Raw genomic sequence first — 24,150 nt, 5'->3', positions numbered from 1 at the left:
AAAAAAATAGTGAGTCGCCGAGATCCGCAATGTGTGTATTGTTAATGCTGTTGATACTAAAAAAGAGGTCATAAGAGATTATATTTTCATATTAGTAAAAATCAATAATTTAATAGCTATATATCTGTAATACTAAAATTAAGATTGTCGTAAAATTTGGTTGGAAAAGAGAGAAAATAAATGGAATAACATTTTTATTTTTCGTACATTATAAATGAAGAGGTATACGGCCAACGGAAAATTATTAGAATATTAAATTCGTTAAATTTTTTAAAAAAGTAACAAAACACATGTTTAATGCATTACTCAGTATGTATATAAGGATAGTATTGTATAAAAATATAATAGTTTATAATTTGCTTAATATATTTTTTCAATCATAGATTATTTAATTAATCATTTGGATATATTTTCTGATACATCTTGAAATAAATAAAAGTACATCGGTTATTGTGATAAAATGGGTGCAAATTTTATATGTTCATCGATAATTATCGATGGATATAACATACGTATTTTAAACAGCATAATTTATTCATGCACGTATATATACCATTAGAATCTCAAAGTTGTCATGTAAAAGGTTTAAGTAATTAAGTAATGTAATAAATAAGAGAAAACATTAATGAAAGAGCGCGCTCAACGCTCTAATTAATACTATTAAAGTATAAAAATCTGATTCGAAAATTTTTACTTTCATTTTATATTACTGGTTAATTATGGAATTGCAAATCTTTTCTTATATATATATATATATATATATATATATATATATATATTTTTTTTTTTTAATTAAATTATTTCCTTACACTAATTACTTAGATTTTTGTCATATTTAAAGATGAAATATGTTTCTGAAAAAAGTACACACTATTGTTAACAATATATTTCAGAATCTTTATTTTTCATAGAATTTTTCTTGTCAATTAAATTTAGTGTATTAAAAAATTCGCTGACATGCGCTTTTGATGCTCTGACTATATATGCGTATCTAACCGACTCAGTCACAGTGTCAGATATATAGGTTTCTGCTTTGGTTTGCTTTCTACTACACGCAACAAGAGGTCGCAGCAGTCTAGGTGACAGATCCTATATTAGCTGCATTTGTTTACATCAGATTATCAGAATTCTTAAATCTATTTAACCCGACCTTCGTTGAAAAATAACATACGAGATACGTTACGACTTTACGAGTTTAGTGTCAATTGCCATTTTGACTTGCCGAACGCCGACCAAATAAAGAAGTTTTCTTTGTTTGAATATTTTGTAATTATTTTTTTAAATTACATAAAGGTATAACTGCAGTATTTAATAGTTTGAATGAATTATTTTTAACCTTAGAATATTCTTATCTATTCTCGTTTGTTTGGTTAAATAAGGTAAGTTATTAATACGTGAATTTGAAAAGAATGTGTGTACGTAATGCAAAAATATAAAGTATAAAGTAATTTTCAAAATTTATTATAGGTATAATTTAACATAAGCAGAATGTCTACAGATTATGATCCAGTAATAATATGTCCTTATGATGCAAATCATAGAATAGCTAAGTCTAGAATACAAAGACATCTTGTCAAGTGTGAAAAGGTATGGATTTTTTATTATATTTTCAATATAGAATTTTTCACAGAATGATTTGCTTTTATAGAATTTTCCTCCCAATTACAAAAAGCAATGCCCATATGATGCTAGTCATCGAATTTTTGAGCATGAATTGATGGAACACATGCAAAAGTGCCCAATGAAATATCAATGTCCTTTTGAGCTGGGTAAGATGTATTATTTATAAATAATAAGAATTAATAATAAAATTTACAACTTTTTACAAGGTCAAAGTAAATCAGTATCATCTGAGATCTTGTTACAAGAAGAAGTTGAACCTAACAATGATGAAGTCTGGGATGAAGATTTACCAATTGATTCAGATATCAGTAATTTAGGTAGTGAATTTGATTTTGAACATTCATCCATGAAGAGGTATAATCTATTGCTTATTTTGTCCAGTTAAATTTTTTGTGTGCATATTACTTATTAACTATTTTTTATTCTTTTCAATCAAAGTAAATATTTAAATTATATGTTTCAGTAGTATGTTTGTTGTAAAACATTTCAAGAAAAAGTTACGTCCTCCACATGGTTACTCTGAATCACGAATGATAGAAACTAGTGATTTGGATTTGAGTAAAGATGAAGATACAATATCTGTGACAAGTGATAAAGGTATAGGAAGAGGTCGAAATATTTCCGGAGCTTACAGTGGGCAATACCAAAGGGGAACAGGTATTAGAGGTAGATTACGACATTAGTTTTTAAAGAAAATAATAGGTCAATAAGCTTTTCACTTATTCTTTAACTTTTTATAATTTTTTTTTACATAAGTGACAATAAATATAGGTTTAGTTTAATACTATTTTAGATTCAAATATATAATAAAGCAAAAGTATATTTTTGCAACTTAAATTTTGGTCTTAAAAATAGACTATTTAAATTAAAGATTTCAAGAGTTACTAAAGGAAATGAGGAAATCAACACTACTTATTTCATGTTAATTTATTTATCACTTACATGTGCTAGATCTTTTTATTTACATAATTTGCAGGATGTTTTATGTTCAAATGCTGAGAAACGGCAATTGATCAATTCAGCAGTATTTACTTGTACCAAAAACGTAAAAGATAAATGCATAAAAATGACTGATGTTAAAACTACATATATATACGCACATACACATGTATACAATTTCGTAACAACAATAGTTCCGAGAAAAGTAATACCGCGTTTATATTCTCATATAATCCTTTAGTACCAATGTTTACTTTGCTTACAAGTAAATTAATTATCACTTTTTTTTGTTTTAACGAATTCCTCTGCAGCCAGATCATTATAAAATACACTTTATAAATAATTATAATAAACTCATAAAGGAATCAGTTTTCATATTATGACTGTCATCTTGCTTTGTTGAATGATAAAATTTTCACAATAACAAATTTTTTTTATGTTTAAAAGTAATATATCGTTACATAGAAAATGTAATTATAACTGTTTAAGATCCCTCATACCTACATGTAGCACATATGATATATGTACTAAAATAAATTCATCATAAGTTTCAAGACTTGGACTGTCCTTCACTAAAGTGAAATCACTGCGTTAAATTTGATCTTTTACAATTGATATTATTATGTACCATAGTTTAACAAAGAGGAAGGAGTCCGCTTTCAGTTAATATTATTTGTCAATGTCGAAGAATATTAAATTCGTTCTTTTTTTCTTACACTTGCATTTATTTCAGTATGTTTTATGAATATCTCCGAAAGAAAAAGAAAGAATGGAAAACAAAAATCTAAATGACACAACGTTTTTTGCAAACACTAGTTTTCTCGTTTAGTTTACTAATATTTACAGCGTTGTAATATATTTTGACAAGCGGTTCGATTAATAGTGGCAGTTTTGCGAGCTCAAAGATTAGTAACACTCATCCTTTTTGCTAAGGGTATAAAAAAGAGGGGACAAAAAATTGTCAATTAATCACACAGTCATAATGCCAGATCACTTACACAAATTAGCCCGTGCGCTTAAAAAAGTTTTCACCATAACGCGATAGTTTGTATTGGTCAAACTCCACACAGTTTCGTCGAAATCAGGACAAAACACTGGCGTTGAATAGAACAAATTGGAGACTTGCAGCGCTCATACGTTGGTCGACGTATTTTTCTGTTGCTTCCATTCAGATATTCGGGCCTTTAAGTCGTCCACTAAAAAGAAAATGATAACATAAGTAACATTTACAAACAAACAAAACTATGTAATGGATGCTGACCAGGGGCAAGCATATCCTCGCTAAGGGGCTGCCTGCTAAAGGGATCAGTGGCACTGTTAAGCAGATGTCTAATAATGACGTCCTTGTCCATGATAATTCCGGAGGGCAATTTGACAGGCTCCTCCATGAGTGTACCCATAAGGGGATCTTTAAACTCATCGGGTGCGTCGTTGTAATCTTCCTCACGGGCTCGATTATCGCTAGCAATCTGGGCGGCTTTATCAGCGAGAGCAAGGAATCGTTCAATTTCAGCGGCCGACTTGATAGCCAATCGTTCGAGTTTGCTCGCCGCCTCGGCAAATAATTCTTTCGAGAAAGATCTCTGAAAACGAAAAAGTAATAAATAAAAGATGGTACGTAAGATCGCATGTAGTAGCAATTAGTCGCGTACCTCATCACTGGCCAGGGCGGCGGCAAACTTTTGGCAGTCAAGATGTAAATAAATGTCGACGATATGCTCGAGAAGTGTTCTCGGTTCCCAGCCGTACTTTTGTGGCTTGCGCACCTTCAGATTGTTGCATTTGGGGCCACAGAGTTGTCGTAAGTTGAAATTGAGCATAGCGCTCAGTCGTGATGCGAGTTCGGGTCTGAGGAATGGCTCGGTTATCTGGATGGTAAGATAATGAAACATGGCTACGGTCTCCTTAGCAAGAGTAAGGTACGATCTTGCTTGGCGTTCATCCGTGGCAAGTTGACGATTACGCGACTGTTGCTGCTCCTGAGGTAGAGCCGCCCAGGCGGTCGTGTCACTCATTAACTCCTGTACCTCATGAATACGCTTCAGTGATTCGAGTGATTCGTCCAGCAGAAAGGTCGTGTCATTCATTAGCATGTTTATAAACTTGACAAACTGTTTGCCATTGGAGCTCTCGCGTATGATGGAGGTGCGGTGTACTGGGCTCTCCCACATGGTCTTGAGGATCAATGATATGTGATAACGGATGAAGAACTTGTCGTAGAATTCGCTCGATGAGCCCGTCGTCTCTACGTCCGTATAAAACCTCATAAGATTCGAGGCAAGCAGCATACTTGAAAGGGGATGTGACATCACTTGCTTTTGCAGCCCCTTTGTTTTGCCCTGCGCTTGGCTACTTGCGTTTATCACAAACAACACCTCGATCAACTTAGCTACTAAGTATGGATTCCTAATGCAGTCCTGGGCGCATATCAGAACCAGCAACCACGTGACGAGAGTCGTGTCGACTGTAGATGCGACATGGGGACAATACCTGTAAGACGATAAGTTTTAGTTACTACATCGGTTTTGTTTAATTCAAAAATATTAATGAGTTATATACTAAATTCTTCTTTTCCAAGTAAATGTAATTTAGAATTAAATAATACTAACGTAAGGGTGAATAGCAGAAACTCGGCAATGTCCTCAATATACCATTCAGGCAAGGCAGTGAATATCTTGGGCGTTTCCGAGCGACAGCTGAGAATATTGACGAGATTATTGTCGTGGGCTAAATCATTGATGTTGTCACGTTGCGTTAATAGCCTGAGCAGCACTTCGGCGACTGAGGTGTAAAAATGCAAGGACCTGCGCAGCATCTGCGAATTGATGAGGCCAGCATCTGCGCACACTTTGTACTTAACAAGTTTCTTGAGCTGGTGCTTCCAACGCTTGATCAGTTCCTTGTTCTGAGCGGCATATGTGCTGTCCTTCCACTGGGGCTCACTAGCTTGCAGTTCATCAAGCATCTTCTGCAGCTCACGCAGAGTTCGGGTTTTCTTCTGGTACTTCTGAATGGCCGGTATGAGAGCGATGTGGTGACAGTGAAGCGTTAGGAACCAGCACTGCGTCGGGAATTTCACCTTGGACCAATTGTGTCCGGCTTTTTGCAGTTCTTCGCGCCAGTCGGTCACCTCTTGCGACGTGAGTTTGAGCCTTGTCTCGTTGCTGATATCGACGAGACACTCGGGATGAAAGGGATACATTGGATCCACGGTGTCGAGCTTAATTTTCACTGATAACATCTGTAGGACTGAGAGAACATTGAGAGCAAAGCCGTCACCGGCTAGCGTATACTCATCGGTTTGTATCTGCGTACGCTTCTCGTTGTTTCTGAGAAGAGCAGCGAGATAAGCAACAGCAGTCTCTCGGCACGCACTATACGCCAAGATCGAATGCACAATTTGATATAGTGACTCGCGAATGCATTCGAGTTCGGTCTGCAGTGTGATGACCATCATCTTATCGCTGGAATTGTTGCCGCTAAAGAACTTGTCCGCCACCTGAAAGAGCACGACGCAAGTTAGCCAAATCGAGACAAGACTCGGTGACGAAAGACACGTTTACACGGGCACTCGCCTTGGGATGATCCTCAGCGAATATAGATACAGAAAGAAATGGTCCGAGGAAAGAGGTACGGGCGATCTCACGGCCGGGTGCAGGAGTAATCAGTTCGGGCAAGAACTGCGCTTGGTTGGCGATGAGACGGCACATGGGTCGGAAGTTGCCGCTCGGCCCACAGCGTATATCCACAAGTTCGGCCAATGCCTCGATAGGCCTTCGATGCGTATTTCCCACGAGACTGGCGCACTGCATTTGCTGATTAAGGCCCTGCAGGAGTGGTGTGAAGATGCGCTCCATGGCCTCAGGGTAACCTTGCGTGCGAACTACCAACTCGTGTAAGAAACCCCGCGGCAGCGTTTGCGCCAGCACGAAACTCAGGAGCGGCGAATTTCCACCGGCAGCGTTGCAAGAAGCATCTGCTTGCAATGACGGTAGTCGGCCTTGCAGCAGCAGACTCGCAAATTGTACACACTGGGCGCGTAGCGTTGCCAGAACATCCGAAAGCGGAGCCACACTGCAACGCTTCGGATGGTTTCGCTCTTCCACTCCTACCCTGGAGTAACTGTCAAATAGGTATAGCAAGTTTTTGGACTGCGGCAGATCCTCATTGCGTTGCTGCTGCTGTTGCTTCTCGGAAGTTCTTTCGCGATCGTGACTCGTTGACGGGGTGCTACTGCTGGCCGTCATCATCATCGGGCTCTGCAGCGGACTAGCTGACTGACTGTTCGGACTGTCCCGGCAGTCGAGAGAAGCATCTACAGCAATGTCTTTCAGCGGGTCCTCGCCTTGAGCGAATTTGCACAGCACCTCCATGATCGCCTGACTCGACAGATCCGCTGTGTCGACAACCTCGCCTTCCGAACACCTGCTTGCCACGTGTTTTGCCGTCTCCGGCAGGTATATTGTACCTTCGCTTGTCTCCTTCCAGGACACGCACAGTATTCGCGACACGGCTGCGTGCACCTGCTCCAGTGTTATTTCACCCGTACTCGAACTCGCTCTCTAAAACAAAAATTCGCCATTAACTAGCTGCTCGGTTGTCATCGTGTTTAAATGAGTGACATACCCTCGATCTTGGAGTCACATCTTTGCGATCCGAATCCTCCACTTCCATATTTTCAATACCTGAGTCGACGTCTACACCGGACGACGTTAACTGCTTTTCACAGTTTTCTTCCACCTCCATTGGTGCTTCCTTTTCAGCAAACTGTTGCTGGACTGAAGTTTCCATCGAATTTGGAACTAGTGGATTGGCCAATGGTTCTGGGACTGTAGAACATTCAGCTGTAGCTTCCACTCTTTCTGATGCTGGCTGTTTGTTACTTTCATTTTCCAAGCCATCAGCAGTTGTAGTTGTAGCAGTAGTTGCAAGAGCAGCATAAGTCATGGGACCCCTTAAGTGAGCCAATCTCCTTCGTCTTATCTGCAGATTGTTAATAGTTAAACTTTTTAGTTTCACATGCAAAAATCATTGCATAGACAGTCAATGTAATACTATTGCCAAAAGGTATTGGCATCTATAAGGAATGCCACCTGTTCGGAGTGGCCCACTTGGCCCAACTAACTATATTTCAATTTGATGCTTTGATTAATCAATTCATTCTTGATGATGCAGACTGTACCAATATTATGTTGAGAAAAATACATTGCTACATTGATTGTAGCTAGTCTTTAAAATTGAACAAAGAAATTAAAAAATAGACAAACCAGATGTAAATAAGCTAATTTTAAGCTTTTATTGTCAGCATCTACAGCCTTGTTCAATGCTCTGTACTTTGGACAAAGAATTGTGAGTGATAATTTATTTTTAGCATAAAAACAAAGACATGTAAATTTTGTGGATTCATAAAGTGCTAAGCAAAATGGAGCAACTACTGTTTATAGCTAATTGAACCAATAAGTGTTTTATTATAAAATTAGGAAAATCTTCTTTAGAAAGTATGCTTTGTTATCCAAACAATGATATGGCAAAATTAGTGTAATATGATTTTAAAGGCTTGAAGTGAGCAAAGGAAAAGAGAAAGAGAATTGAAAAAGATGAAGAGGTTCTCGCGAAAAGCGTGCGCGTGATGAAGCTGTTTTGGAAGGCAAAACAAAGAGGCCAGTCGATAGGTAAGAGAACGTATTATATGTGAGGAAACAGGAGGGAGGTAAGGGAAAGTTAAATGACACGCACACTATAAAAAAAAACAGGAGGTAACAAAAAAACCACCACAAAAAAATGGAGCGTTGATTTACAAAGCTTATGAAACGAAGTTTCTGTTAACCAGCTGACTTAACAAGACAAAATTTGGAAAATACAGGCGTCCAGCGGTTAAACCTCACCTCTTCGGGATTTAACTCGCTCATGTCTGTAGTGGATGAGAGACAGAGCAGAATAGAAAAGAACGTAAAGAACAACGCCACACGCCAACCGACCGCAGTGGGACAATATCACAGCTTGATGCAAACTGCAACTGCAGACTACTAACACAAACACAACGCCGTCTCTCGCAGTTGCTTCCAATAATTCCAAGCCAAGAGTCATTCGCGTCCGTAGGCAGCGCAGGCGCCATCTATGGAATTAGTGCGGCCATTATTGGAACTCAGTCACAGCTGACTGACGAATGACGGAGCGGTGAAAGCAGCGTATAATTTAAATGGACTAAATGGGATTAGATGTTCATAAGAACGCAGATTTAATTGAAACTCAATATTAATGAATTTAACGTAAATTACGTTGATCAAATAGGTTCGAATGCACTTCATGTAGCTATATTTTAATATTACATAATATATAGTAGTATTAATACGGCGTAAGCTAGATTGAGCGCATTTTTTATGCTGCGACAGCAAAAAAAATTACTTCAATGGTTTAACATGTTTATGAATTCTTACGTATGAACGCTTCAAACACTACTTTCATGTCGACTGAAATAATTCATGCCAGACGTATCGGAAAAAAATTTCAAGATGCTCTAAAGTAATGCTTACATAGTGAAGAAAATTTATACAGCTTTTTAAATTGTTCTCTAACGAGAAAAAAAATGACAAAATATTTTAATGAAACCAAAAAATTAATTAGTAAATATAAAATAATTTATATTTGTCAATAGAATTTTGTTTCAAATATTTTAAACTACGTTCGTTAAAAGTAAATAGGAAATTGTTATGATCTTTAGTACGTTTGATAATAAAAAATTATAAAACATAATCAACTTTATATGAATATAACAATTTGTTAAAAAAAATGTTTAGTAATAAAATGTATAATTCTAACGAATAATAGAAATTACTTGAAGATAAAAATTTATTTCACGATTATTCGTATTATAAATATGGATGGTTATATTATATTTACACATATACTTCAAAGTTTTCTACATAAGAAAATATTGGTCATCGGAAAATGCGGACATTGGGCGTGTATCGAGATTATTAAGTTAAAAAAGCAATTGTTTGTTTAACATATGGGTGTGTCCTTGATTGCGCAGGATATGTGAGAATGATAAAAAATATAGATCTACTATATTACCATGGGAAACGTCTGATAGCCGATGTCCGATGTATTCTTATGTAGAATGTCCCTAATTTATTTTATGTTTAAATGTTTAAATTTAAATCAACATTGGTTTTGTGACGGACATGATCGGTGCATAATATATAGCACTGCGCACCGTCCAAGTACGCAAGACCAATATTAGAATAAGACCCCTCTAGACGTAGTGGCTTCCACAATGTGAGGAACGTAATTACATTTTGGTAAAGAAAACTATCAAATAAATCTAAATCCGTTCAAGTGAATTAGATATTTTTTTCGAGTCGATCAGGGAGGCAAGCTGTACGCGTGTGAGCTCTTTGGTTATTGCGTCGGAGTGAATATTTCTGCACTCACGGTGTGGGTTGAGTATAAAGATTATTGACTTTATAAGACTATTTATCTACATCTGATTTTTGCGTTAAAGAGCATGTCATAACTGATTTTCAGTGTACACAAAGTAATCTACAAGTGAATAAGTTAATTTGACGGTAGTGCCAATCAATCTTCAACAAAGCTTGTGCTCAGCGGATTTCGGATAGCAAAACAAAAAACAAAATGTCTGAACGCTTTGCATTAGGAATGTTTGGTGACTTTGACGAGGATCCTTATGTTGGGTAAATTTCCCGATATCTAACATTATTTACTATTTTCTTTCTACTAATTTTTCTATTACTGTCCTACCAATGAAATCATGCCATATTGACAAATGAATTTATTGTTTATTTTTTGATAAAAATTGCAAAATTTTGTACAATAACATTGACTAAATTAATAATTTGGACTTGAATATCTTTTGTCTGTTGTAGTGCTCGTATGCGATACATGAATGAAATGATGAGTGTGATGAACAATTCATTATTTGCCGATCCACTTGGATTATTTGGTTCTCCAGCACTTATGAATAATGATCCACAAACTAGAATGAATTCAACACCTGGATTGCAGCTAATGCCTATTGGTTTTCCAATGATGCCTTCATTACCTATGGGTAGAATGTTCGCTGGTTTGGTATGTTAACTTTTTGAAGTAGTATTGTTATTTGACAAGCTAAATTTATTAATTATTTTTATCTTACTATATCTATTGACAATCATTTTATGATGTTGTAGGAAAACATGAGCCAAAATCCAAATTGTCATTCCTTTACTAGTAGCTCCATTATGACCATGACAAGTAGTGGTCCTGATGGACGACCACAAGTCTATCAAGAAACAATGTCCACAAGATCAGCACCTGGAGGTGTAAAAGAAACTAAAAAAACTGTAAGTGATTCACGAACTGGAACACGTTCCATGGCTATTGGTCATCACATTGGAGATAGAGCACATATTCTTGAAAGAGAGCAGAATATGCGTAGTGGAGAACAAGAAGAAAGACAAGAATTTATCAACCTTGAAGAAGGTAAAGATAAGAATGATAATACTTACAATAAATTATGCTAAATATTTTATATGAACTGATTTTTTATATTTAACATTATGGTGAAAATTGAACACTACTTACCAGTCTCAATTGAATTATTATGATATTATATTGTACATTGTTTTTAAGGAAGTTTTCTTGGAACAGCTTACTGAAAAGACTTATTTTTGTTAATTATCAGTTAATAGCATTGCTTATGTTAGATATCTTTTGAATGATGCCTTTTGAATGAAATGCATGGAAATGGTGGAAAAAATAGATATAATACATTACGATACAAGTGGGGGAAAGTAGATTCTTGTCTCGTGTGGTTCGCTTCGCTCGGGCGTAAACGCCACACAAGACGAGAAACTCTTTCCCGAACATGTGCCGTACCGTATTTTTTTATACGACGTGTGGAAAGTGCGATTTCAACACGTTGTTTGCCGAGCGTGCGGGAAAAACGCACTTTCCGCACGGAGTGTCGAAAAAGTGATTTTCAAGAGAACGACCTTAAATAATAAAATTTTAGATTTTACTCTCTTGTAGTGTGTTTAGTAAGCATATAGTTACTAATTTACATACGCGCGGACACACACGCGCATACTTGGCGTCATAGAAAATAAATTAAATAACTGTCCTTTTATAACAAATGAAATAAATTTTCAGAGGAAGCTGAAGCATTCAATCGGGAATGGCAGAGTCGTACAAAGCGATCAGCTGGTGCTATAGCCGGTTCTTCACATAGAGCACGTAATCCATATAATAGATCTCAACAGGAAAATAAACCATTAGCTCTGCCAAGTACAGTGCAAAGGTGAGTAATTCACAAATGTATTCTAATACATTGAAGGGCACCACTTACACGTAGTGCAATAAATATTTTTGTGCAAGGTCTATATGGATGTTATATTTGAAAATAATGTTTGCTCAACAAATGTCCAAAAAAGACAATTATGAGTAATATGACGTGATTGTATCTCCTAATAGTAATCAATACATTACTTGCATAATTTTAAGAAGTAGCTATAGAGAAGTAGATGCTTGAATGTTATTTGTGAAGGTATTAGAATTAATGTTATGAAGCAAATGAAAAAAACTTATCGTATGTTTGTGCATCTTGGTGATGTTTAAAGTTATTTATTTGTGTAGAAATTTGCATATTACCTTTGTTTCACATATTTTCTGATTTTATACTTTGATAATATGACTGTTGTTGGCTGTTACTTTAAAATAGTCGACAAAGTAAGAATCAGTCAAGGCCCATAGCTACATCTTGGCGAGGAATAAGGCCTACCCTATCTTCTAGAACAAATAATACAAACAGTAGTTCCAGGTAAGTTGTTTTTTCTTTCTCTTGTATTTTCCAACTTCATATTGTAGCTACTGAAGCTGCTGTTTTAAATAACTTACTCCTTAATGTTGGTTTTTGTCATTTTACTTGAAGAAAATAATTAATTACTAGAATGCATACAGTAAGTGAATTATGAGTTATCCTCGTGATAATTCGCTTGTAGTACGTTAAATCTAACAAATAAATGCATAACTTGATCTATATGTATAATTAGTAGAGCAGTGCATGATGCTATTAAAAATTATCATAGGGAAAGCTTGACTGAACAAAAAGTCTGTGGTCTTGAAACATTAACGATAACATCGTAGAAGGGTTAGTGTACATTCAGTCTGCTATAGTGGAGCACGAAAAACTTGTGAAATAATCTATGTTTGACCTAAATCGAAGTTTTACCTGCTGGAAGGTTACGCTTGTTTGGCTTATTTAGTTGCTTATGAGAAGAAACTTGTCTCTTAAGGCGCGCGTGCTCGAATATACTCGAGTTGAGCAAACATAAAACTGTCCATTGAGCAGCTTGGGCTTTTATTTACATAAAAAGAAAGTGATTTTCTGCTATATGCATTAACTTAAAAAGAAAAAAGATGGAGGAAAGAGAGAGAGAGGGAGAGAGAGAAAGAGAGAGTGAGAGTGAGAGAGAGAGAGTATTGATCGGGTTGTGGAATATCTTGTCTTGTGTGTATTCCAGGTACAACCACAAATAATTAGACAATAGAAAACAATAGCATGCTACGCGCGGTGACGCTTGCTCATCGTAAGTACATGCAATTTCTCTGCAATTTCTCTTATTATTCATGCCCTATCAACAGTCTTTCTGTTTGTTACACACATCCTGCGTTTCGTTTTATTTTCCCTTCGTTTCTCCGCTGGTTAATCGTTAACGGCATCGATCGAGCTGCTCCTTGTAAGCATTCAACGAAACGCAGCTTTGGGGCATCGCTTAGATGTTATCGGTGTCGACTAACAATATCAAAATTACGCTGCTGCTGTGACTGTGTGACGACTAACAATAAATTTTAATAAAAAAAGAATTGATTAGGCCTCGGCAATCTGATAACGCACTATGCACTCTGTTTACAAGGGCTTTCCACCAACTGCATCCGTAGATATAAGCCGTCTTCTGACGCTAGCAGTATCTTAAAACTTGAAATTTCGTTTTTTTGTCATTGAAGATCTGCCGAGAATAGCTGCAGTAACAGTACCAGTACAGATTCCAACGCGATCTCGTCCGCATCAACGCCAGTAATCAGCGTGCAGCCAGGAGATTCTGGTTCGACGGCAACTTGGTGCACATCAACATCGCCAGCTACGGCAAGAAGTAACTCCGGTCGGAAGCGCGAGCGTAGCCCTGGTCCCAGCTCTCCACCCTCGAGCAAGCGGCACTCGTCGCAGTCGCGATCCTCTTCCTCTGATAAAGATCCGATACCCTACATCGATGTGACCGATTAAAGTTGTCCTAATATAACTGTACTCTTTCATCCCATCTTCCTTACTGGTTTCATCAATTTTGCCTTTTCATTTCGTTACTTGCGCACATAGCCTATCTGGCTTTGTGCTCGAGAACTTATATCGCACGTCTAACTGACAATTAAAGATTTCATTCATCATCACATAATGTAATACTATAGCTAGCCCATATTTCGTCACCTGAACAAGCACATCCTAGAGCCTCTTCGTTCATTAGCTAACTTTGACGCACCATCTATCTTTATTTATACTTTCAATTGGAAAAAGAGGCTTCTAAATGCAATGTTTACAAGTTTCAGTGTCCATTATATTCAATTACTGTATATTTATCGTAGATAATTTTGAGGAAAATCCATTAGTTTTTAAGGTCAACAGATGTATTTGATTTTCAAGTAATTTCGCGCTCCTTTATAGCAATTTTTCGCGGTCGAAGAAACCAATAGACTCTTAAATGTGAGTACATCAATGTAGTTTATGATGAATAAAGTTACAACAGGTAAACAAGTATTTGAATTTTTTCCTAAGAAAATGAACAATTGGTGGGAATAATAATGATGTAATTCAACATTTAATCATTTCAAATCAATTTATTTGGATAAAATAAATATTACAAGACAATAAAGCTATAGAAGCAAAGAAAACAAGTCTACAAAAGCAAGACACTAAGTTTGCTGAGTCACAAAATAATAAAACAATAAAAAATTGGGCATGTAAAACATCAATAATTAGAGAATTTTCATTTGATTGCCCAGCACCACAAGTAGTAATAGAATAAAAAAGAGGAAGTAGAGGAAAAAAGTAACGCAGCGTGTAAGGAAAAAAATACAAGTGAAAAAAGTCAGAGGAGGGCTAGCAGAAATAAAACAATTGTTCAAAGTGTTGTGTTTAGACCCGATTGACGTATTAGTCGGGCATGGCGACGTGTGTTAATTGTCCTTGGCAATGCAGTTAATGTTTGCATTGATTGCAAGTAATTGACTGGTGAAGGACGTGTCGAAAATGAGCGTGGCCAGTTGGGCCAGTAGTTGCTTCAGGCTCTCCTGGGACATTGACATGAGTCGAGCGCACTCGGCGATCATGCTTGCATCCTCTTGATCGAGCTCGACCTGTGTGAAGATGACAATGTACATGAGTATAAGAATGCGCGTGAAAAACATTGATCGACAGTGCAGCGATTGCGTGCGTACCTTGTTGGGGCACTGGCGAAACTTGGCGAACGGCAGCTTGGTCCTGTTCTTGCCGGTGTTCGTCTGGTGAAAGATGTTGAAAGAGGCCAGTTGTGGGCTCTGCTCGCTGGGTGACTTCAATTCAAAGTAGAGCCCAGCGGTGAGATGTCCCTTAGCGTCTCTAGCGAGCAGGCTCCTGTAATTGTAGGCGAGATTGCGTCGCTCGGTGACGTCGATGGCAGTGAGATAGGGCCGCGCCACGTACACGAGGGCGACCTGGCTGCGGGTCTCTAAGGCACTAAGTCGGCGCGCGGTCCTGCGCTCGTGCCACTCGACGTAGTCGGGATCGCTGGAGCAGAAGCTGTAGTTGAACTCCTTCTTGGGGCTACCTTCCTCGTCCGACTGGGTGAACCAGCCAGTGTGAGGGTACATCTTGTCGTGCATCACTGTGACGACCCTGGCAACGTGGTAGCCTGGGTCGAGGAGCAGCAGGCCACGTCTGTTCTCGCCTATGATCACTTTCAGGCAGACGAGCACATGCTCCTTCTCGCCACTATCCGCCGCCGGCGGACCGCCCACGTACGAGGCCACATCTCCAATGGTCTCCTCGCACGAGGCCAGATAGAGTCCCTGGCTCAAGCCAGGAAAGCGGCACTCGAGGTTGACGCATAGACGGCGCACCAACTCGAGGCCCAGGCCCACGCAAGTGTGACGCTCCTCGACTATCAACGGCTGATACTTGCGATAAAAGTGTTCAAGACTGTTGTCTCCGCTCTGCTTAAAGTCTCTGTAGAACCTACAAAGAGCGACGTCCGATTAATTGTTGTTGTTGCTGCTGCTGTTTGTCGATCGAATTCCGGCGAGCCGATAGTTACCTAAGAAGGTTGTCGAGCGTGTCGTAACGGCGCTCGCGAAGTAACCGCTGAGTTTCAAGTTCAACGCTGCTTGCTAGTTCCTCATACTGTAGTATGCTGTTGACGGTCAAGGTGGGGGCCTCGTAGTGGGCCCAGACCGGCAAGGGCAGCGGCAGCCCTCGGATCCAGGGCCCGCGCGCCTGATTCTCCTGAGTGCCCGGCAGGTACCATCTGGTCTCGCTGCTCGGGCTGCTCTTCGTCTTGTTGTTGTTGTTGTTGTTCGTGGCCTGTTCGAGTCAACTTGGCCACTCGCTGCCCCATCGTCCAACCGTTGGCACGTAGCCATGCTCGTCCCTGCAGCTGCTTATTGGCTCCACAGGGCACTCACCGTCTCTTTTACTCTTCTCTCGCTCTACCAAAACGAAACAATCTCGTCGTTAATAGTTGTTCATCCTGTTATTTTGCTAAATGTTGACTCGACCCTTTCCGACTTGACAATACGACAACACGACTACATAAGCCACGTTCCCAGATTTTTCGCTTCACGATCTAGAACGTGTGAATTAGCAGCTGACGAGCGCGTGACGACATCGAACGAGTGGAAAAGAGATGAGAATAACGCATGGTTCAAGCTTTTGCGTCGTTACGTAAGTCCAGCAAGAAACTGCTGTTCTTGATGTCTTGCGTCGTTCAGAAAGCGTTGAACTAGATTGCAAAAGCATCCGCGCGCCTCTACGGAAATTTGTTATTGTTTACTCACCCATACAATGAGCGCACCGATCAAATAAAAACTGTTCCTCCCTCTTGTAGCTGTACTGCACTGTGACCGTATCCGAAGTCCAAGCAGAACTGAACAGCGAAAGCGCACGCGCGCCTTATGTAGAAGCAACGCTTCCCCTCTCGCCCCTCCACGTCCTCTGACTATTTGATGCGGGCAAATTCACGGATATTCCATTTCCCTTCCGCTCTACGGCTCCCTCTTGCGTCGCAGTTTTCATTCCGATTTGTCAATTCGCCACACGAATACTCGTGCATTTTTAAAGAGCATCGCGTACGCATGCTGTTGGCTGGATCAGCTGATGGCACACAAACGCACACACGTGCACTGGCGACTGCACTGCGACCATATGCATGCATTAACGCTCTCGACGAATTTTACCACAATCTATACCTATTAAGCTAATTACTGAGTCAAGGTCACGCACCCGTTCCTTCGCTATATATTCGGATGAAGCTATTTTCACGCAACAATTTCTTTTACCATTGCTTTGCGGCCGTCATCGATGAGTGTGTGTATACATATAGACGGCGAAGGGATACACAACAAATGCGTAGATAACGTGTCTGCGCTTGCTCGTTAATTACCAATTCTGAGAATCGAGTGTGTGTGTGTATTTTGATGTATATGTGTGCGCGCGTGTTTGTACGCGTGGGTGCATGGACGAGCTCGTTCCCGTGAAAAGCGCGTGAGTCAAGAATACGCGGTGACCACACTCACTTTCTTTTTCCGTCTCAAGCGGGCCGCGTAGCGACGCCCTCACATTGTTCGACGCACATATATATATACGGATTATATCGATTCTGAGAGCAGAGCGCGTCCTTTCTATGGATTTTTTTTTCCAGGAACATGTTCGTCACGACGCCCGATTGGGGACGCCGAGTCGTTGCTCAACGTTACGACACCGTAACCGCCACGGGTACACGCTCGAATATCAGCTTCAAAACAGCGCTCAATTGATACTCGACTGTAATAGCGCGCATTAGATGTTTAATTGGTTTTGCGAGTGCCGTGCTCCAAATTGGTCGCATCGAACGAGGAATAGTTTGAAATGCGGCTTTTTTCGTGGACAAATCACTTTTAATCCAGCGATTCGAGGTCAATTACGCACGCCTATAAAAATCGAACGCTTGTTCCCGAGCGAGCTAAAGCTGCGAGTGCGAGCTTTGCATCATTAAAAAGAAAAATTAGCTTTACAGCTTGGCAGGATGTTGTACACTCACGCTGCACAAACTCAGATTGGCGCGTTGACAAACTATCGACAAATGTTTGCAGCGATGTGGCAAACAAGCCACTCGAGATAGGCGTTTTTTCAGCTCTATTACTCAATAGTCATCGCAAAGAGCGATCGCCTGAGTAACTGCGCAACAAGAACAATTCCATAATGTTACAGCAAAGGACACTCGAAGCGCTCTCTGAAAATGTATAGTCGACAGTGTTAACATGCAAATTGCAGCTTGCAAGCTAGGCGAGCAGGGGTAAAGCAACTACGTGACATTATTTTCTTTTTAGATTTCCTTTGATCGATCGGAAAATTTTCAATAAATTACTACGTTGATCTTTGCCGTTGGCAACACACACACACACACACACACACACACACACACATATATATATATATATATATATATATATATATGCGTCATTAATCCGCTGTTGTGCGTGCGTGAGCGCGTATGACGGGGAATTCAGATGGGCGCGAGGGGGAATTTCCCCCTCTCGTGTGCCTCTTCAGTTTATCTTCATAATGATACATTATACGTTTTTTTTAGACGTCATTGCACATACACACACACACACACACTCACACACATACACATTTCCGCTATTTCCTCGAAAGCTTTGAACGCTTCCAAGCACGTGCGCGCGACACGATAGTTATATGCGCCATTGTACACATTTACGCATTTTATCAATTTTCAAAAACAAACAATGGAAAAGAACACGCGGCAGCTGCTGCGGTGGCGTCATTGTTTATACGAGTAAATAAACAGTTCGTTTGGGCGGAAGGTCAAACCATCTCGATAACTATATCTTCTTTGTCGGGAGAGTTACAGATATATTACATAAAACTACAATTAGTCGAAAACTTCAATCGTATTTATTATATGTAACGTAATAAATTATTTTTTGTTAATAATTATACTTTTGCGTAATTTACAACGTGACTAAATATTCAATATTCAACATATACGGTGAATATGATCGTAAAAGATTTTATTTTATAAGGTATTCGTGCATGCGAGCAAACAACGCCAATGCGTTGCCAGAATAACGTTGAAATGTGTAGGAGTATGATAGCTGGTGCAGAACAACAAATTTGGCGAGCCTGATTATTATCAAAATTATTATTTTGATTTTATTATTCATCATTACCATCGTCAATTTATAACCTTTGCTCTCTTTTTTTTTAATACAATGAAATCGGCCGAAGACGTTCAGTATAAAAACAATTTGAATCGATGGTTCAAAATAGCACGGCCTGTTGCATCATAATGAACCATATTAAATGATTGTAATACAGTATCAAAGAGATACCGAAAAAGCTATCGTATACGCAGAACTTGAGCTCAAGACGTTTTACGAATTAATACTTTCGCTGTCGATATAACGTACAGCAGTACTGAATTGTCGCGAATTTTATGAATCACGATCATGTGAGCGAAATTTGCTCGGTTGAAAATTCATAATAATCGCGGGCGCATGAGCACAACCGAAAGAGACAGACTCTATTACGGGCGAGCTTTTGATGTCTCTTTCCTTCATCCTTACCTACAGCTATTGGTGCTCGTTGACCGTCAGCTGCTGGCTATCTGCTACGTGTCTGCTGCAGCGAGGGCAATGGAGGCTAAATTGGAATATCACGCGCTTTGATCGATCATTCGTTACATTACTAAGTACGTAAAATACGCGATAATCTCAATTTAGCTGAGTTTTTATTCTTTTGTTACCACGATGAACAATGCCAATTTGCGTCCAAACAAATGATGGCCTTGTTTTCAGAGTACTATCCTAAAAGTTCCTCTAGAAATGTTGCTGATTATACGAAGAATAATGACCTTGTATCGTATAATATTTAATTTTTGATGTAAGTAATCTATTTCTCTTCCTGTCATGACTATCATTTGTGCATGTAATTACAAATACATGTACCTATGAACTAATTTATACCTATTTTCAGACACTTAATGAGTTAATAAAACATGCACTAACACTACTGTAAAAATGGAAATTACAGTTAACCAGGAGGCTGCACCCACAGATAGTCTATATCTAGCATTGGTACAATGCTTTGTTATTATTCTTTGCGGGTAAGTTCTATAATGAAAATCTAGCCTCAACAATGTTCAGTTTACTGACTTTAGTCTAATCCTTTGATTTGCTGAATTTTAGCTATATTGCAGGAAGATTACAAGTAATTACAAAACCAGAAGCAAATGGTTTGAATACCTTTGTTGGAACTTTCTCTTTGCCTGCACTCATATTCTTGTCCATGGCTAAACTTGATTTTTCAACAGTTAACTACAAGTTTTTAATAGCAGTGTTCATATCAAAAAGCATAGTATTTTTTGTTGTTTTAATCATTTCCATTGTTAGCACCAAACCATCCAATTATGGACGTTCAGCTCTTTTTGCCATTTTTACAACACAAAGCAATGACTTTGCTATTGGCTATCCAATGAGTAAGTAAATCTGCAGTTATTCATTTCAATTTATGACACTAATGGTTACTAATTCTTTCTGTGTTATTTTCAGTAAATGCTCTTTATGCCTCAACACATCCTGAGTATTCAGCATATTTATATTTAGTAGCACCAATATCACTAGTTGCCTTGAATCCCATTGGTTTTGTTTTTTTGGAAGTGGCTAAGCGCAATGAAGGAGTAGACAATCGTACTGAAAGAAGTAATTGGGACATGCTTAAAGCAATTGCCAAAGGGATTGCTTTAAATCCTATACTAGTTATGACTGTTCTCGGAATCATTGGAAATCTCATATTCAGTCATAAGTTGCCAGCTTTGCTCGAAGTTGTTCTAGAAGTCCTTGGAAATGCATTCTCAGCAAGTGCTCTCTTTTTGCTTGGACTCATGATGGTTGGCAAAATTCACAAGCTCAAGGGTGTAGCATTAGTAATACCAGGAATTCTTATTTCTGTTAAGCTTCTAGTCCTTCCATTAGTTATTAGAGAATCTGTGATACTATTGAATGCTGGAGAAAATGCCACTGACACATCTGATTTGAGCACTTTTGGTTTTCTCTATGGAACCATTCCTACTGCTCCAGCTTTATTTATTTTCACACTGCGTTATAATATTGATATTGATCTGATTGCTTCTGCTATGGTTGTGTGTACTTTCCTGTCTGCCCCTTTGATGTTTATATCAGCAAAATTAATAAGTGCTATCGAAGGAGAAGTATCACCTTCAGAATATACCAACCAACTCAAAGCCTTCTCATTTGACACAAGTGTAGCTTCAGTGGCAGCTGGCATTTGGTTACTTATCTGCTTTTTACTAATCAAACGAAAAAGGCTTAAAAATTCAACTCATCAGTGTACCTTGTGTCTCATCATAGCCCAGGTAAAATACTGTTCAAATATTATCTGTAACAAAATAAATGTTATGTAACTGAATTGTGATTATTAATTTTTCAGCTGACAACTGGAGTAGGTGTTATCATATGGACAAAATTAGGGGCTCACGGTGTAGCAAGTCTTCTCTGGTAATTTATATATACATTCCACAATTATTTATTTATATTCCCACTCATTCATTCCTCCATGCTTATATTCCCCCATGCATTATATATAAATGTAATTTAATTGATTACATTTGTTACAGGTACATTCAGTTTACTTTAATTACTGTTGGAATCTATGCCAGTCGTTTTTGGACAGCGGCTATTGGCTTAACATTATTATTTTTAAGTTCTCAAACTGACGTTTTTGTTAAAAATTTATTAAAATACTTTTATTTTGTGTGTTGGGGGTGAGTTATTAAAATTATTTGCATTTCACAGTAATTTGGGATATACATTTACTTTTTATTTTTTTTTTTCTTTTCAGAGGTCCATTGATTATAATAAGCATAATGTGCTTAGCAGTTTCTCCAACCAACCAAACAGATTCTGAACTGAAAAATCCTAATTTTCAATTTGGCAGATTACATGTAGCAATTACAATTTTTGTTTTACTTTTTTGCTTCTTTGGTAAGTATTTAACTTTTACTAGTTATTTTACTATACATTGTTGAGATACGATAGCTTCTAATCAATGTAAATGGATTTAGTTACATTAGGCAGTTTGGTAATGCGGCAGAGGTATCAGCGAAGAAACAATTTATCATCTTCTTATAGTAGTTTAATACCGACTGTGACAGAATCAAACAGATTACATTCAAGAAATGTGATTGATGTTGAAGATCTTGTGTCCCCAGAAAATCCATCAAATGCACCAACGTAAGAACAAAATTTATCTAATTATATTGTAATGAAGTTATAATTTTCAAGTTTTTAATAACTAATTACATATTTATTATATTCTTTTAGAAACGATTGCGTGAACGGATTGTGCGGAACTGGCGATAATTATGATTGTAATAGAACATGCGAGTACGACGAAGAAAACGAAGCGGAAACCGATGATGATCCCGAAATTTTGAGGCATGTGGTTCTTTTGATTCTACTTCTGTGCTCCATGTTCATTGTGAGTTATAAAAATTGTTTCTTTTATTATTTCTTCCGTAAAAAGATACTTTTTAAATGAAAATTGTTGAATTAATTGTGTATTTTATATACAGGGCCTTGCAATGTCTGTAGCAACTCTGATAATGGAACAAATGTCTGGTATTTATGCGGAGCTTGCCTTTTTGGATGTTGCTTTGGGCTTTGGTCAGTCATTGATAGCTTTTGCTATATTTGGTCTTGATCCTGGACTAGGCAAACTGGGCTGCTGGTTGAGAAACATGTTACGAAAATGGAAAATGGGTGAGTGAAATTATGCGTCATTTAAATTTGTTGAAACGAAAATTAATAAGAATTGAAAAATAATGAATTCTACATAAATATTTTAGTTTCATAAAAGATTGGATATACTTTTTGTTGTAGATAAAGAGCTGCAGCTTCCCGACGAAGATTCATTGAGTCCTGAAGCCAAAGCTTTCCGTGAACAATTCCAACGTTGTCATTTAGAAAATTGTCAAGCCCGTATTGCAGTGTGCCGAAGGAGTCTGCTAAGGACGTACAACGGCGTTTTTACTGGCAGTGACCTCGTCAACTGGTTTTTGGAAGCTGGTGTAGCGAAAAATCGTGATGAAGCAATATACTATGGCCGTTGTCTTCTAGATAGTAGAGTTCTTAATCACGTAGACAACACTCAGCACTTTCACGATCAAAACCTTCTTTACAAATTTCGAGGCTGAATTGTATTATTATTTATTAGTACATATGCACATTTTATATTTAAAAGAGTAATAATTTTTTAAACACTCTATTGTGTGTTTTAATTCGTGCAGATTAGGTACTCTTTTAAAATTTATTTATTTACTTATTATTTTTAGTATCAAATTTACGTTTCTGATCAAATTTTACACTATCCTTAGGATCCTAGAGTATAACAACTATATATCGAAATAGTTTGAGAATACAGAAATTCTGTGATTCATTGAGTGAGATAAAAGAGATGAAGTTAATTTTTTTAAGGTAATCATTTTTCAGAATGATATATTTTTATAACAGTATGAATTTTTCATACTAAACTATCAAACTGTTATAAATGTAAAAAAAATGTGATGTCTATCTGAATGAAAGTTACAATTTACATAGAAAAATGATCAACCATGTTTTAAAAATAACTTTATTTATTGTAAACACAAGTAACTTCTTTGAATTGTTTCTAATACAGCGCTGGCGCTAATATTTAATTGTTTACGCCGTGGTATTGCTTTATAATATTCATATAGAACAGAAAAGAGATTTTATGAATATTATTATTCCAATTAAAGTTGATAGTTTACATTTTCTTCATAGTATTGCACATTTCTTTTTTATTTATGATGTGCTGAAATAACTAATAAGTTCCATGCTCAAGTAGCCAAATAAAAGAAAGACTTGTAAAACTGAATGTTTTAGAATACTAAGATGACAAAAATATCTCCATATCTTAAATGATAGGATATACTTGTACCTAAATAATTTGACTCTAAGAGACTTTTGATCTTAGTGTTTTATTTAAAGTTTTAATATTAAATTAATTTTTTTTTGTATTTGTCTGCTTACGTTTATTGTAAAAAATGTTGTTGCAGAGCCTTAGCTAATTATAACTATTGTGTGTCATAAAATAAAAAGGGTAAAGCAAATTGATAGAAATTTTCTTAAAATGGATTGAATAACAGATAAGAGATTAGAATCCTTAAACAAAGATTATATTAACTAAAGACAATAAGAAAATACAATGATTGTGATTGTAAATGTAAATCTGGCAAATTTAATAAA

At 37.6% G+C, this 24,150-nt stretch overlaps 5 protein-coding genes across 10 annotated transcripts; 3 read left to right on the top strand and 2 right to left on the bottom strand.

Moving 5' to 3' along the window:
• The first annotated feature begins 1,118 nt into the window (after positions 1–1,118).
• Positions 1,119–2,306, top strand: LOC131662805 (gametocyte-specific factor 1-like). 2 transcript variants are annotated; one of them, XM_058932748.1, is made up of 5 exons: positions 1,119–1,379; positions 1,468–1,587; positions 1,649–1,769; positions 1,830–1,977; positions 2,090–2,306. In XM_058932748.1, the coding sequence occupies exons 2-5, from the start codon at positions 1,489–1,491 to the stop codon at positions 2,304–2,306; spliced, it is 585 nt and encodes a 194-aa protein (XP_058788731.1). In that variant the 5' UTR covers positions 1,119–1,379; positions 1,468–1,488. The 2 variants fall into 2 exon arrangements, with proteins under 2 accessions (XP_058788731.1, XP_058788730.1); XM_058932747.1 differs by having other exon boundaries at positions 2,087–2,306.
• A 1,311-nt stretch (positions 2,307–3,617) lies between these two features.
• Positions 3,618–8,706, bottom strand: LOC131662804 (ubiquitin conjugation factor E4 B). Its single transcript, XM_058932745.1, has 7 exons — positions 8,448–8,706; positions 7,189–7,545; positions 6,138–7,124; positions 5,172–6,061; positions 4,215–5,052; positions 3,824–4,145; positions 3,618–3,758 (listed from the first exon to the last, which is right to left on the bottom strand). The coding sequence occupies exons 1-7, from the start codon at positions 8,469–8,471 to the stop codon at positions 3,694–3,696; spliced, it is 3,483 nt and encodes a 1,160-aa protein (XP_058788728.1). The 5' UTR covers positions 8,472–8,706; the 3' UTR covers positions 3,618–3,693.
• A 1,082-nt stretch (positions 8,707–9,788) lies between these two features.
• Positions 9,789–14,353, top strand: LOC131662989 (myeloid leukemia factor). Of its 5 annotated transcripts, XR_009301813.1 has the most exons (8): positions 9,789–9,999; positions 10,090–10,256; positions 10,449–10,650; positions 10,752–11,043; positions 11,713–11,860; positions 12,281–12,379; positions 13,083–13,148; positions 13,567–13,707. XR_009301813.1 is itself a non-coding variant. In XM_058933039.1 (7 exons), exons 2-7 carry the CDS (start codon positions 10,198–10,200, stop codon positions 13,841–13,843), a joined length of 1,077 nt encoding a protein of 358 aa, XP_058789022.1. In that variant the 5' UTR covers positions 9,789–9,997; positions 10,090–10,197; the 3' UTR covers positions 13,844–14,353. The 5 variants fall into 5 exon arrangements, 3 of the variants coding, with proteins under 3 accessions (XP_058789022.1, XP_058789021.1, XP_058789023.1); XM_058933039.1 differs by lacking the exon at positions 13,083–13,148 and having other exon boundaries at positions 9,789–9,997; positions 13,567–14,353; XM_058933038.1 differs by lacking the exon at positions 13,083–13,148 and having other exon boundaries at positions 9,789–10,003; positions 13,567–14,353.
• A 75-nt stretch (positions 14,354–14,428) lies between these two features.
• On the bottom strand, positions 14,429–16,645 carry LOC131662887 (uncharacterized). The gene is made up of 5 exons (XM_058932860.1): positions 16,642–16,645; positions 16,211–16,293; positions 15,903–16,168; positions 15,049–15,823; positions 14,429–14,967 (listed from the first exon to the last, which is right to left on the bottom strand). Exons 1-5 carry the CDS (start codon positions 16,643–16,645, stop codon positions 14,788–14,790), a joined length of 1,308 nt encoding a protein of 435 aa, XP_058788843.1. The 3' UTR covers positions 14,429–14,787.
• Positions 16,646–19,116: 2,471 nt separating this feature from the next.
• On the top strand, positions 19,117–24,148 carry LOC131662988 (integral membrane protein GPR155). Its single transcript, XM_058933037.1, has 12 exons — positions 19,117–19,556; positions 19,663–19,747; positions 19,841–19,970; positions 20,053–20,342; positions 20,416–21,239; positions 21,314–21,381; positions 21,501–21,647; positions 21,725–21,867; positions 21,948–22,116; positions 22,207–22,363; positions 22,458–22,644; positions 22,765–24,148. Exons 3-12 carry the CDS (start codon positions 19,885–19,887, stop codon positions 23,076–23,078), a joined length of 2,385 nt encoding a protein of 794 aa, XP_058789020.1. The 5' UTR covers positions 19,117–19,556; positions 19,663–19,747; positions 19,841–19,884; the 3' UTR covers positions 23,079–24,148.
• Positions 24,149–24,150: the final 2 nt, after the last annotated feature.

The sequence above is a fragment of the Phymastichus coffea genome, unplaced genomic scaffold (genome assembly GCF_024137745.1).
Source record: "Phymastichus coffea isolate CEN01 unplaced genomic scaffold, Cenicafe_Pcof_1.1 PCOF00028, whole genome shotgun sequence".
Taxonomy (NCBI): Eukaryota; Metazoa; Arthropoda; class Insecta; order Hymenoptera; family Eulophidae; genus Phymastichus; species Phymastichus coffea.
The sequence above is the reverse complement of the archived record's forward strand: the minus strand, read 5'-3'. Positions and strand labels throughout refer to the sequence as shown.